We start from the raw sequence: 14,154 nt of genomic DNA on the forward strand, positions 1-14,154 counted from the left end.
CCAGCATAAGACAAGGCCTTATACGGCCATGTATCGGAAAAGATCTATAAAGTGTTGGCTGCTAAAATGTCCAGGAGGTAAAGACATGAAGCACTGATCAAGGCTTACATTAATAAGGAACGAGATACCAACCTGCCCTCCTTCCCATAGCAATATTTAGAATTTGCATCAATAAGTATGGTTTCTTCCGTTTCCATAAGCTGCACACACAGATCCAGGGCCTAGACAGAGACACAAATCAATTACCCGGTCATTATAAGCCCACTTTGTGAGCCTTCAGGAAAGATTAGCTCTCTATCTTTTCTACTTCTCAGGACGCAACTATTCTACAGCATCTTCTTCTTACTTACAACTTGATAATGCTGTTCCCGTTATTCTTACTGGAAATGTATGAATATATTCACAACCTGGCAATAACGCTAACTTGGTCACTTCCATGTATGCAGCGTGTCAGAACACTTCATTTTTTGGTGATATTCTGCAATGGCTAATTTTGCAAATTCTAATATTGTGGCTTGAGGAACCATAATACTGCATAAAACAGGATGGCCACCTTAAACCTGAAGGGACTGGATAAATTTTCCACCACAGATCAAAACAAAAAAAAAAAAAAAAAAAAAAAAAATCACCAAAGAGATTACAATGTGTTCTTTAAAATCATAGAAAGTATCTATTCGTGGAGTAGAGGCCAATTTTAGATTATGATTATTGTGAAGCCAGCATTCCTAGGACTCCTCAAACATCGTGCTGGCTTTATAAGCTGCCAATCAACTGATGAGTGAGCAAAATACTCATTCCTTATGGATACATTAAGACCAAAGTCCAAGTCTTCTCACATCATACACCTACAAGCTCCATTACCTGGATGACATCGCCATCTCCCAATGTGAAAGTCAGACAGGCATCAACAGCTACAACGCTGCCATCTTCTAGTGAGGTCTTCAGCCGCACAGTGACATCTTGTCCTTTCCTTGGTCTGCTCTCCGCACCCTTGCCTGGAGCCAAAACTTTCTTTTTCAGGAGTCCATTACCTGTATATGAATTAGTGTGAAAATATTGTTTTTATTTTACAGATATCAGCATACAATACAAGAAAGTGGTTAAATACGTTATCGGTCTGATCTCTGAAACAGCTGAAAAGAGGACAACTGTTTTTATTATTTCACAACCAGATCGTAGTCTGTACAAACCTTACAAATAGTTAGAACTAGTTCTTTGAAAAGACAACTAAAATTAAAAGAATATGACAAGAGCGATTTGCCCCCCAAAACTGTTTATATCATGTTTATATCATGTTGCTCTTTTAAAGATAAGGTCATCCAGATCTTTACTAATATAGTTGTCAATTTTAAAGTGTATTTCTGTAATTTCACCAGAACACAGATATTAGAAAAGAAACACATGGTATACTCAGGGTGACCACTAGGGGACAGAATAGACCATATATCAAATTAATTGGGGCTATTCAGGTCTCAAGGAAATGCGTTGGGATCATGTTTCTAGCTTCGCTTACACAAAATCAATTCTAAAATTCGATGCAGACTATAAATGAATGCCAGACTTCTGGTAGCTAAATACGGGACTTTGGAGACCAGGCATGGGATCAGCATCCTGGCACTCTGTGTGATGGAATTTCCAATCGGCTCTTCATAACTCATAATGATGGAGAACTCCTATTAACAATACACTAAATGCCCTGCACCACTTGGGCATAGATCATGCTTTACTTTAACCCCTTCACCCCCAAGGGTGGTTTGCACGTTCATGACCGGGCCAATTTTTACAATTCTGACCACTGTACCTTTATGAGGTCATAACTCTCGAACGCTTCCATGGATACCGGTGATTCTGACATTGTTTTCTCGTGACATATTGTACTTCATGTTTGTGGTAACATTTCGTTCAAATAACTTGCGTTTATTTGTGAGAAAAACGGAAATTTGGCGAAAATTTTGAAAATTTCGCAATTTTCCAACTTTGAATTTTTATGCCCTTAAATCACAGAGATACGGCACACAAAAAACTTGATAACTAACATTTCCCACATGTTTACTTTACATCAGCACAATTTTGGAACCAAAATTTTTTTTTGTTAGGAAGTTATAAGGGTTAAAAGTTGACCAGCGATTTCTCATTTTTACAACACCATTTTATTTTTAGGACCACATCACATTTGAAGCCACTTTGAGGGGTCTATATGATAGAAAATACCCAAAAGTGACACCATTCTAAAAACTGCACCCCTTAAGGTGCTCAAAACCACATTCAAGAAGTTTATTAACCCTTTAGGTGCGTCACAGGAATTTTTTTGAATATTTAAAAAAAAATGAACATCTAACTTTTTTTCATAAAAAAAATACTTCAGGTTCAATTTTTTTTATTTTACCAAGGGTAACAGGAGAAATTGAACTGCAAAAGTTATTGTGCAATTTGTCCTGAGTACGCAGATACCTGATATGTGGGGGGGAACGACTGTTTCGGCGCATGGCAGAGCTCAGAATGGAAGGAGCGCCGTTTGACTTTTTCAATGCAAAATTGGCTGGAATTCAGATTGGACGCCATGTCACGTTTGGAGAGTCCCTGATGTACCTAAACAGTGGAAACCCCCTACAAGTGACCCCATTTTGGAAACTAGACCCCCCAAGGAACTTATCTAGATATGTGGTGAGAACTTTGAACCCACAAGGGCTTTACAGAAGTTTATAACGTACAGCGGTACAATTAAAAAATCATATTTTTTCCACAAAAATGATCTTTTCACCCCAATTTTTATTTTCCCAAGGGTAGCAGGACCCTAAAAGTTATTGTGCAATTTGTCCTGAGTACGCTGATACCCCACATGTGGGGGTAAACCACTATTTGGGCGCATGGCAGAGCTCGGAAGGGAAGCAGCGCCATTTGACGTTTTTGGCTGGAATTGAGATCGGACACCATGTCGCGTTTGGAAAACTCCTGATGTACCAAAACAGTGGAACCCCCCCACAAATGACACCATTTTGGAAACTAGACCCCCTAAGGAACTTATCTAGATGTGTGGTGAGCACTTTGACCCCCCCAGTGCTTCACAGAAGTTTACTACGCCCGGGCGTGAAAATAAAAAATTCGTATTTTTTCCACAAACATGATCTTTTAGTCACCATTTTTTTATTTTCCCAAGGGTACCAGGAGAAATTGGACCCCAAAAGTTGTTGTCCAATTTGTCCTGAGTATGCTGATACCCCATATGTGGGAGAAAACTACTGTATGGGCACACGTCGGGGCTCGGAAGGGAAGTAGTGACGTTTTGGAATGCAGACTTTGATGGAATGGTCTGCGGGTGTCATGTTGCCTTTGGAGAGCCCCTAATGTACCTAAACAGTGGAAACCCCCCACAAATGACACCATTTTGTAAACTAGACCCCCCAAGGAACTTATCTAGATGTGTGGTGAGCACTTTGACCCCCCCAGTGCTTCACAGAAGTTTACAACGCCCGGGCGTGAAAATAAAAAATTCGTATTTTTTCCACAAACATGATCTTTTAGTCACCATTTTTTTATTTTCCCAAGGGTACCAGGAGAAATTGGACCCCAAAAGTTGTTGTCCAATTTGTCCTGAGTACGCTGCTACCCCATATGTGGGAGAAAACTACTGTATGGGCACACGTCGGGGCTCGGAAGGGAAGTAGTGACGTTTTGGAATGCAGACTTTGATGTAATGGTCTGCGGGTGTCATGTTGCCTTTGGAGAGCCCCTAATGTACCTAAACAGTGGAAACCCCCCACAAATGACACCATTTTGTAAACTAGACCCCCCAAGGAACTTATCTAGATGTGTGGTGAGCACTTTGACCCCCCAGTGCTTCACAGAAGTTTACAACGCCCGGGCGTGAAAATAAAAAATTCGTATTTTTTCCACAAACATGATCTTTTAGTCACCATTTTTTTATTTTCCCAAGGGTACCAGGAGAAATTGGACCCCAAAAGTTGTTGTCCAATTTGTCCTGAGTACGCTGACACCCCATATGTGGGAGAAAACTACTGTATGGACACACGTCGGGGCTCGGAAGGGAAGCAGTGACGTTTTGGAATGCAGACTTTGATGGAATGGTCTGCGGGTGTCATGTGCGTTTGGAGAGCCCCTGATGTACCTAAACTATTGAAACTCCCCACAAGTGACCCCATTTTGGACACTAGACCCCCCACGGAACTTATCTAGATGTGTGGTGAGCACTTTGAACCCCCAAGTGCTTCACAGAAGTTTATAACACTCGGATGTGAAAATAAAAAAATCATTTTTTTCCACAAAAATGATATTTTTGCCCCCAATTGTTTATTTTCCTAAGGGTAACAGGAGAAATTGGACCCCAAAAATTGTTTTGCAATTTGTCCTGAGTAGGCTGCTACCCTACATGTGGGGGTAAAACACTGTTTGGGCGCATAGCAGAGCTTGGAAGGGAAGGAGCACCATTTGACTTTTTCAACTCAGAATTGGCTGGAATTGAGATCAGACGCCATGTTGCATTTGGAGAACCCCTGATGTGCCCAAACAGTGGAAACCCCCAATTCTAACTCCAACCCGAACCCCAACACGCCCCTAACCCTAGCCCTAACCCTAGCCCTAACCCTACCCCAACCCTACCCCAACACACCCCTAGCCCTAACCCTAGCCCTAACCCTAATGGAAAAATGGAAATAAATAAATTTTTTTTATTTTATTATTTTTCCCTAACTAAGGGGGTGATAACGGGGGGTTTGATTTACTATTTATGGCGGTTTTTATGTTTGGCGGCTGTCGCACGCTAAAAGACGCTTTTTATTGTAAAAATAGTTTTTGCATCACCACATATTGAGAGCTATAATTTTTCCTTATTTTGACCCACCGAGTCATGTGAGGTCTTATTTTTTGCGGGACGAGTTGACGTTTTTATTGGTACCATTTTCGGGCACGTGAAATTTTTTGATCGCTTTTTATTCCGATTTTTGGGACGCAGAATGAACAAAAACCAGCGTTTCATGAATTTCTTTTGGGGGGGTGCGTTTACACCGTTCCGCGTGCGGTAAAATTGATAAAGCGGTTTTATTCTTCGGGTCAGTACGGTTACAGCGATACCTCATTTAGGTCGTTTTTTTATGTTTTTGTCGGTTTTATGCAATGAAAACTATTTTATATAAAAAATAATTATTTTTGCATCGCTTTATTCTGCGAGTTATAACTTTTTTATTTTTTTGCTGATGATGCTGTGTGGCGGCTTGTTTTTTGCGGGACAAGATGACGTTTTCAGCGGTACCATGGATATTTATATGCGTCTTTTTGATCGCGCGTTATTGCACTTTTTGTTTGGCGGTATGATAATAAATCATTATTTTTTGCTTCGTTTTTTATTTTTATTTTTTAAGGGGTTCGCTAAAGGGGTTAACTAATGGGACAGTTTTATAGGGCAGGTCGTTACGGACGCGGCGATACCTAATATGTGTACTTTTATTGTTTTTTTTTTTATTATTTTCAAAAAATGAATTTATTGGGGACTATTTTTTTTTTTTTTTACTAATTTATTTGGCGATTTTTTTAAATTTATTTTTACACTTTTTTTTAATTTTTTTTTTACTTTATTACATAGTCCCAGGTGGGACATCACTGTCCTGTGACAGATCGCTGATCTGTCACATCACAGATCACTGATCTGTCACATCACAGATCACTGTGACAGATCAGCAATCTGTCACAGGCAGTGCACAAGGCTTCCTCATGCCTGCGCTTTGCAGGCACTAAGGAAGCCAGCTTCCCCAGGCCCCCGAAGGCCCCCGTCGCCATCTTGGATTCGGGGGCCTGGAGGAAAGGAGCCCCCCGCAGCAGCGCTGCACATTGCGCTGCCGTGGGGGGCTCAGGAAAGCACGGAGGGAGCCCCCTCCCTGCCGATGCTTCCCTTTAACCCCCGGTACACCGCGATCATGTTTGATCGCGGTGTGCAAGGGGTTAACGTGTCGGGGGCGGTCCGTGACCGCCCCTGACACGTAGTGCCGGGTGTCAGCTGTGATAATCAGCTGACACCCGGCCGCGATCAGCGGCGCTCACCACGTGGGCGCCGCTGATCGCGGTAGACGTACTATCCCGTCCCCGGTCATACGGGCCCGGGTACCGTGGACGGGATAGTACGTCTCATGTCAGGAAGGGGTTAAAGTAGGTGGACATAAAAGGAAGGAAAGAAGTCAACTTATTCAACTATGTATCACTGAGCGATAGACCGTAAACTTTTCTTTTACAACACTAAGGCTCTGGAACAGTCAAGTGCTTGCCCTCCCCTGTCCCGAGACTCCTTATAAGACCAGCGTCACACTAGAGAGAAATACGGACGAGCGCTATGCGATAAAAAAAAAAAAAAAAAAAAAATCGCATAGCACTCAGACCAATATTATTCTATGGGGCAGCTTCCATCATCCTTTTTTTCCTCGCCCGTAGTATATGAGTGAGTGAAATCACAGTATGCTGCGATTTCCACCATATCTCAGCCAAAACTCGCCAATGCAAGTCTATGGGGACGAGAAAAAAATGGATTACACATGGACCATGTGTGTGACTTGTGAGAAATACGCACCGGTGTCCTTTAGAAAAGCCGGCAATTCAGTGCGCAATATTGTAAAATCACACTGGCAGGTTAAAATAGAATAGATAAAATAGATGTATACACATAGTATAGAGAAAATATATTATATACAGTACAGACCAAAAGTTTGGACACACCTCATTCAAAAAGCTTTCTTTATTTTCATGACTATGAAAATTGTAGATTCACTCTGAAGGCATCAAAACTATGAATTAACACATGGGGAATTATATAATTAACAAAAAAGTGTGAAACAACTGAAAATATGTCTTATATTCTAGGTTCTTCAAAGTAGCCACCTTTCGCTTTGATTACTGCTTTGCACACTCTTGGCATTATCTTGATGAGCTTCAAGAAGTAGTCACCGGAAATGGCTTTCACTTAACAGGTGTGCCCTGTCAGGTTTAATAAGTGGGATTGGGACCATCAGTTGTGTTGTGCTGAAGTCTGGTGGATACACAGGTGATAGTCCTACTGAATAGCCTGTTAGAATTTGTATTATGGCAAGAAAAAAGCAGCTGAGTAAAGAAAAACGAGTGGTCATCATTACTTTAAGAAATGAAGGTCAGTCAGTCCGAAAAATTGGGAAAACTTTGAAAGTGTCCCCAAGTGCAGTGGCAAAAACCATCAAGCGCTACAAAGAAACTGGCTCACATGAGGACCGCCCCAGGAAAGGAAGACCAAGAGTCATCTCTGCTGCGGAGGATAAGTTCATCCGAGTCACCAGCCTCAGAAATCGCAGGTTAACAGCAGCTCAGATTAGAGACCAGGTCAATGCCACACAGAGTTCTAGCAGCAGACACATCTCTACAACAACTGTTAAGAGGAGACTTTGTGCAGCAGGCCTTCATGGTAAAATAGCTGCTAGGAAACCACTGCTAAGGACAGGCCACAAGCAGAAGAGACGTGTTTGGGCTAAAGAACACAAGGAATGAACATTAGACCAGTGGAAATCTGTGCTTTGGTCTGATGAGTCCAAATTTGAGAATTTTGGTTCCAACCACCGTGTCTTTGTGTGACGCAGAAAAGGTGAACGGATGGACTCTACATGCCTGGTTCCCACCATGAAGCATGGAGGAGGAGGTGTGATGGTGTGGGGGTGCTTTGCAGATGACACTATTGGGGATTTATTCAAAATTGAAGGCATACTGAACCAGCGTGGCTACCACAGCATCTTGCAGCGGCATGCTATTCCATCCAGTTTGCGTTTAGTTGGACCATCATTTATTTTTCAACAGGACAATGACCTCAAACACACCTCCAGGCTGTGTAAGGGCTATGATCAAGAAGTAGAGTGATTGGGTGCTACGCCAGATGACCTGGCCTCCACAGTCACCAGACCTGAACCCAATCGAGATGGTTTGTAGTGAGCTGGACCGCAGAGTGAAGGCAAAAGGGCCAACAAGTGCTAAGCATCACAGGAAACTCCGTCATGACTGTTGGAAGACCATTTCCAAGTGACTACCTCTTGAAGCTCATCAAGAGAATGCCAAGAGTGTGCAAAGCAGTAATCAAAGCAAAAGGTGGCTACTTTGAAGAATCTAGAATATAAGACATATTTTCAGTTGTTTCACACTTTTGTTAATTATATAATTCCACATGTTGTTAATTCAAAGCTTTGATGCCTTCAGAGTGAATCTACAATTTTCATAGTTATGAAAATAAAGAAAGCGGAGGTTGGCACCCTACTGGTCAGCGGAATGGTGCCCCTGCTCCACAACGGCTCACCCTGGGAATACCCCGATATGGCTATACATTCACCACTGGGTGGCACAAATAAGCATAGGGGAGGAACATGACGCCCATCTCAATATGACGTCCCTCTTGTTATGTTAATGCACGTTTAGTGGCAGGCGCAGGTTGATGTCTGCATTAAATTTAAGCGTTGTCATGACAGCGCCGCATGTTTCCACATAATGTATGGTCTATCCCTTGCGCCAGGGCTGTGGAGTCGGAGTCGGAGTCGGTGCTCATTTTGGTGGAGTCGGAGTTGGAGTCGGTATAAAATGGACCGACTCATAAAATATATAATAAATTGGGTACAGTAATTCAATGCAGGATGTGCTGAATATTTTTTCATAGGAGTTTGGGAAAGTTATGAAATGTCCTATAAATGGCTGTTATATTCCTGATCTAAGGCTACATTCACACACAGCGTTTTTCCTGTGTTTTTGAGGATACGTTTTTCAGCTGCAAAAGCCGATCATCTTTTTAAAAAACTGCATCACCTGAAAGGTTTTTGAGCTCATAGATAATGTTTTCAATAGCAAAAGCAGATTAGAAATCTGCTCTATCTATCCATTTATCCATATCTGTCTATCCATATCGTATCTGTACCAAAAAGAATGAAAACCGGGTAGTACACCAATATATATTCTGTTCTATCTAAATATCTTGATTATTGGATCATAAAAATGATTAAATGTCTGAGGTTCACATTGTACTACAATAAATTTTTCACTTAAATATAAGCAATATGTGTGGGAGTCGGAGTCGTGGAGTCGGAGTCGGAGTCGGTGTAAGGGAAATTGAGGAGTCGGAGTCGCAGGTTTGGCTTACCGACTCCACAGCCCTGCCTTGCGCTCATCCTTTCCCCTACACTGCGCATGTGCCATCCTGAACAGGAAGTGTCAGTGGAACGCTCGCCATGACAGGGCGATATCTTGACGTTTTTGTCCCTGCGCTCCCTCTTTCATCTATACCGCGCATGCGCTACCCAGAGCAGGAAGGATTATGAGCCCTGTGGAACGCACGCCATTTACAGCGCGGCACGTGGAGTGCACACCTGCTCATTGTGCAGGAGAGGAGGCACAGGTGTGTGTAATGCGGGGCATATGGCAGCATTTGATATTTGGTTATCCAATATGAAACGAAGTTGGTCATGAATGATTTTATTAGGCTTACAGGGGTGTGAGAGGTGGGCCCTCTTTAGTGCACAGGAAGTGGGCCCTGTCCATTATCCTGTCATGACTTATATATATATATATATGCTGCATGACCATTTTTTGAACATAATATCTAACTATCCACCTCCTGATGATCTTGTTGGGAGAAACACGATGAGGTTTTTGCCTATCTTACATCATAAAATCTGAGTATCACACTATTTGTTATCAATAATGTTGGTTATATTGATATTAAGGTTTTAATGGATCATTTGTCCTTTTTTTTCCTTCAATATGCTTATTTGTGCCACCCAGTGGTGAATGTATAGCCATATCAGGGTATTCCCAGGGTGAGCCATCGTGGAGCGGTGACGCCATTCCGCTGACCAGTAGGGTGCCAACCTCCGCTGACAGGAAGGCATACAGTTATAGGGGACAGATAGTGAGATACTCTAATGCACTTGTCACTTTATGTCTTGTCTTTTTTGCACTATTTTTGCACTTTTTCCTCTTTGTTGCCTATTGAGCTTCCTATCTGGCAACCCCTATACACTCCTTTTCTGAATAATTGGTTGACCAAACATGGCACATATTCAGGGCTATTTAGGAGTTTTAGGGTTCAGCCATCGTGGAACGGGGGCGCCAATCTTGATTGTGTTTAGGGTGCCAACCTCCGTTGTTAGGCAGCTTTCATATCAGTACCCCATAGTAGGGTGTAATAGGTGACACGGTTGTTTGTTGTTTATGTGGTTGTTTTGTCTACTATTTAGGCTTCATTAAAGGTTGTTTTTATGCACATCTGTACCTAGAAGTTGTTGTAAAGGTCTTTGGTATACTTAAGTTAAGTTGTTTGACCCACACACACACACACAAGTTTTGCTTTGAAAAATTATCAGCCTACTCAGGACAAATTGCACAATAACTTTTGGGGTCCAATTTCTCCTGTTACCCTTGGGAAAATAAAAAAATTGGGGACTAGAAGATCATGTTTGCGGAAAGAAATATGATTTTTTTTTTTTTTTAAGGCTCTACGTTACAAACTTTTGTGAAGAACTTCTGTGAAGAACTCACCACACATCTAGATAAGTTCCTTGAAGGGGTCTACTTTCCAAAATAGGGTCACTTGTTGGGGGGTTTCCACAGTTTAGGCACATCAGGGGCTTTCCAAACACGACATGACACCCGCAGACCATTCCAACAAAGTCTGCATTTCAAAACATCACTACTTCCCTTCTGAGCCCCGACGTGTGCCCATACAGTAGTTTTCTCCCACATATGGGGTATCCGCGTACTCAGGATAAATTGGACAACTTTTGGGGCCCAATTTCTCCTGTTACCCTTGGGAAAATAAAAAAATTGGGGACTAAAAGATGTTTGTGGAAAAATATGTTTTATTTTCACGTCCGGGCGTTATAAACTTCTGTGAAGCACTTGGGTGTTCAAAGTGCTCACCACACATCTAGATAAGTTCCGTGGGGGGTCTAGTTTCCGAAATGGGGTCACTTGTGGGGGGTTTCCACTGTTCAGGCACATCAGGGGCTCTTCAAACACGTGACATGGAGTCTGATCTCAATTCCAGCCACTTTTGTGTTGAAAAAGTCAAACGGCGCTCCTTCCCTTCTGAGCTCTGCCACTCGCTGAAACAGTGGTTTAACCCCAAATATCAGGTATCAGCATAGTCAGGACAAATTGCACAATAACTTTTATGGTCCAATTTCTCCTTTTACCCTTGGTAAAATAAAAAAAATGGACCTGAAACAATTTTCTTGTGAAAAAAAAGTTAAATGTTCATTTTTATTTTATTTTTTAAAACATTCAAAAAATTGCCACGGTCCGGTCCGATGGGCAATGCTTATTCACCTGCTCCCCCCCTCCCTGTCTTGCTCTACGCATTACTTCTTGTGTAGAGCAAGACAGGGAGGTGGGGAGCAGTTGAATAAGCCCCGCCCAGCGGACCGGACCGCGGCAGTTTACATACATCTGAACCGATATAAACAAGGCATTTATGCATGAAAAGTGCGGGGTCAGGGGGAAGCAAAAGTACTAAGAATCCTTATGTGACACACAATTGAATGATATCATATGATATCTCAAAAAAGGGGTGACAGATTCCCTTTAACCCCTTTACCCCCAAGGGTGGTTTGCATGTTAATGACCGGGCCAATTTTTACAATTCTGACCACTGTCCCTTTATGAGGTAATAACTCTGAAACGCTTCCATGGATCCCGATGATTCTGACACTGTTTTCTCATGACATATTGTACTTCATGTTAGTGTTAAAATTTCATTCAAATAACTTGTGTTTATTTGTGAAAAAAACGGAAATTTGGCAAAAATCTTGCAAATTTCGCAATTTTCCAACTTTGAATTTGTATGCCCTTAAATCACAGAGATACGGCACACAAAAAACTGGATGAGTAACATTTCCCACATGTTTACTTTACATCAGCACAATTTTGGAACCAAAAATTTTTTTTGTTAGGAAGTTATAAAGGTTAAAAATTGACCAGCGATTTCTCATTTTTGCAACACCATTTTATTTTTACGGACCACATCACATTTGAAGCCACTTTGAGGGGTCTATATGATAGAAAATACCCAAAAGTGACACCATTCTAAAAACTGCACCCCTTAAGGTGCTCAAAACCACATTCAAGAAGTTTATTAACCCTTTAGGTGCATCACAGGAATTTTTTGAATATTTAAAAAAAAAAATGAACATCTTTTTTTCACAAAAAAAATACTTCAGGTTCAATTTTTTTATTTTACCAAGGGTAACAGGAGAAATTGGACTGCAAAAGTTATTGTGCAATTTGTCCTGAGTACGCTGATACCTGATATGTGGGGGGGAACCACTGTTTCGGCGCATGGCAGAGCTCAGAAGGGAAGGAGCGCCGTTTGACTTTTTCAATGCAAAATTGGCTGGAATTCAGATCGGACGCCATGTCACGTTTGGAGAGCCCCTGATGTACCTAAACAGTGGAAACCCCCCACAAGTGACCCCATTTTGGAAACTAGACCCCCCAAGGAACTTATCTAGATATGTGGTGAGAACTTTGAACCCACAAGGGCTTCACAGAAGTTTATAACGTACAACGGTACAATTAAAAAATCATATTTTTTCCACAAAAATGATCTTTTCACCCCCAATTTTTATTTTTCCAAGGGTAACAGGACCCTAAAAGTTATTGTGCAATTTGTCCTGAGTACGCTGATACCCCACATGTGGGGGTAAACCACTATTTGGGCGCATGGCAGAGCTCGGAAGGGAAGCAGCGCCATTTGACGTTTTTGGCTGGAAATGAGATCGGACACCATGTCGCGATTGGAAAACCCCTGATGTACCAAAACAGTGGAAACCCCCCACAAATGACACCATTTTGGAAACTAGACCCCCAAGGAACTTATCTAGATGTGTGGTGAGCACTTTGACCCCTCAAGTGCTTCACAGAAGTTTATAACGCTCGGGCATGAAAATAAAAAAATCGTATTTTTTCCACAAACATGATCAATTAGTCCCCAATTTTTTTATTTTCCCAAGGGTAACAGGAGAAATTGGACCCCAAAAGTTTTTGTCCAATTTGTCCCGAGTACACTGATACCCCATATGTGGGAGAAAACTATTGTATGGGTACACGTTGGGGCTCGGAATGGAAGTAGTGACGTTTTGGAATGCAGACTTTGATGGAATGGTCTGCGGGTGTCATGTGCGTTTGGAGAGCCCCTGATGTACCTAAACTATTGAAACTCCCCACAAGTGACCACATTTTGGACACTAGACCCCCCACGGAACTTATCTAGATGTGTGGTGAGCACTTTGAACCCACAAGTGCTTCACAGAAGTTTATAACGCCCGGGCATGAAAATAAAAAAATCATTTTTTCCACAAAAATGATATTTTTGCCCCCAATTTTTTATTTTCCTAAGGGTAACAGGAGAAATTGGACCCCAAAAATCGTTTTGCAATTTGTCCTGAGTACGCTGATACCCTATATGTGGGGGGCAAAACACTGTTTGGGCGCATGGCAGAGCTTGGAAGGGAAGGAGCACCATTTGACTTTTTCAACTCAGAATTGGCTGGAATTGAGATCAGACGCCATGTTGCATTTGGAGAGCCCCTGATGTGCCCAAACAGTGGAAACCCCCAATTCTAACTCCAACCCGAACCCCAACACACCCCTAACCCTAATCTCAGCCCTAACCCTAATGGGAAAATGGAAATAAATATGTTTTCTTTTAGTTTTATTATTTTTCCCTCACTAAGGGGGTGATAACGGCGGGTTTGATTTACTATTTATGGCGGTTTTTATGTTTGGCAGCTGTCAAACGCTAAAAGACGCTTTTTATTGTAAAAATAGTTTTTGCTTCACCACATATTGAGAGCTATAAATTTTTCCGTATTTTGACCCACCGAGTCATGTGAGGTCTTATTTTTTGCGGGACGAGTTGACGTTTTTATTGGTACCATTTTCGGGCACGTGACATTTTTTGATCGCTTTTTATTCCGATTTTTGGGACGCAGAATGAACAAAAACCAGCGTTGCATTAATTTCTTTTGGGGGGGTGCGTTTACACCGTTCTGCGTGCGGTAAAATTGATAAAGCGGTTTTATTCTTCGGGTCAGTACGGTTACAGCGATACCTCATTTAGGTAGTTTTTTTATGTTTTGTCGGTTTTATGCAATGAAA

The 14,154-nt window shown here is 41.9% G+C and overlaps 1 protein-coding gene across 2 annotated transcripts in view; it reads right to left on the reverse strand.

The window, feature by feature from the left end:
* Window positions 1–14,154, reverse strand: part of FKBP8 (FKBP prolyl isomerase 8) — a 112,905-nt gene that overhangs the window by 38,613 nt on the left and 60,138 nt on the right. For both annotated transcript variants that reach the window (XM_073546165.1, XM_073546173.1), the window contains exons 3-4: window positions 862–1,031; window positions 133–221 (exon numbers count right to left, since the gene is read on the reverse strand). In XM_073546165.1, coding sequence (XP_073402266.1) covers window positions 133–221; window positions 862–1,031 — 259 coding nt within the window. The remainder of the gene's footprint in view (window positions 1–132; window positions 222–861; window positions 1,032–14,154) is intronic.

This window comes from Dendrobates tinctorius, unplaced genomic scaffold, assembly GCF_039654945.1.
Source record: "Dendrobates tinctorius isolate UK_male_01 unplaced genomic scaffold, ASM3965494v1 ptg000011l, whole genome shotgun sequence".
In the NCBI taxonomy this organism is placed as follows: Eukaryota; Metazoa; Chordata; class Amphibia; order Anura; family Dendrobatidae; genus Dendrobates; species Dendrobates tinctorius.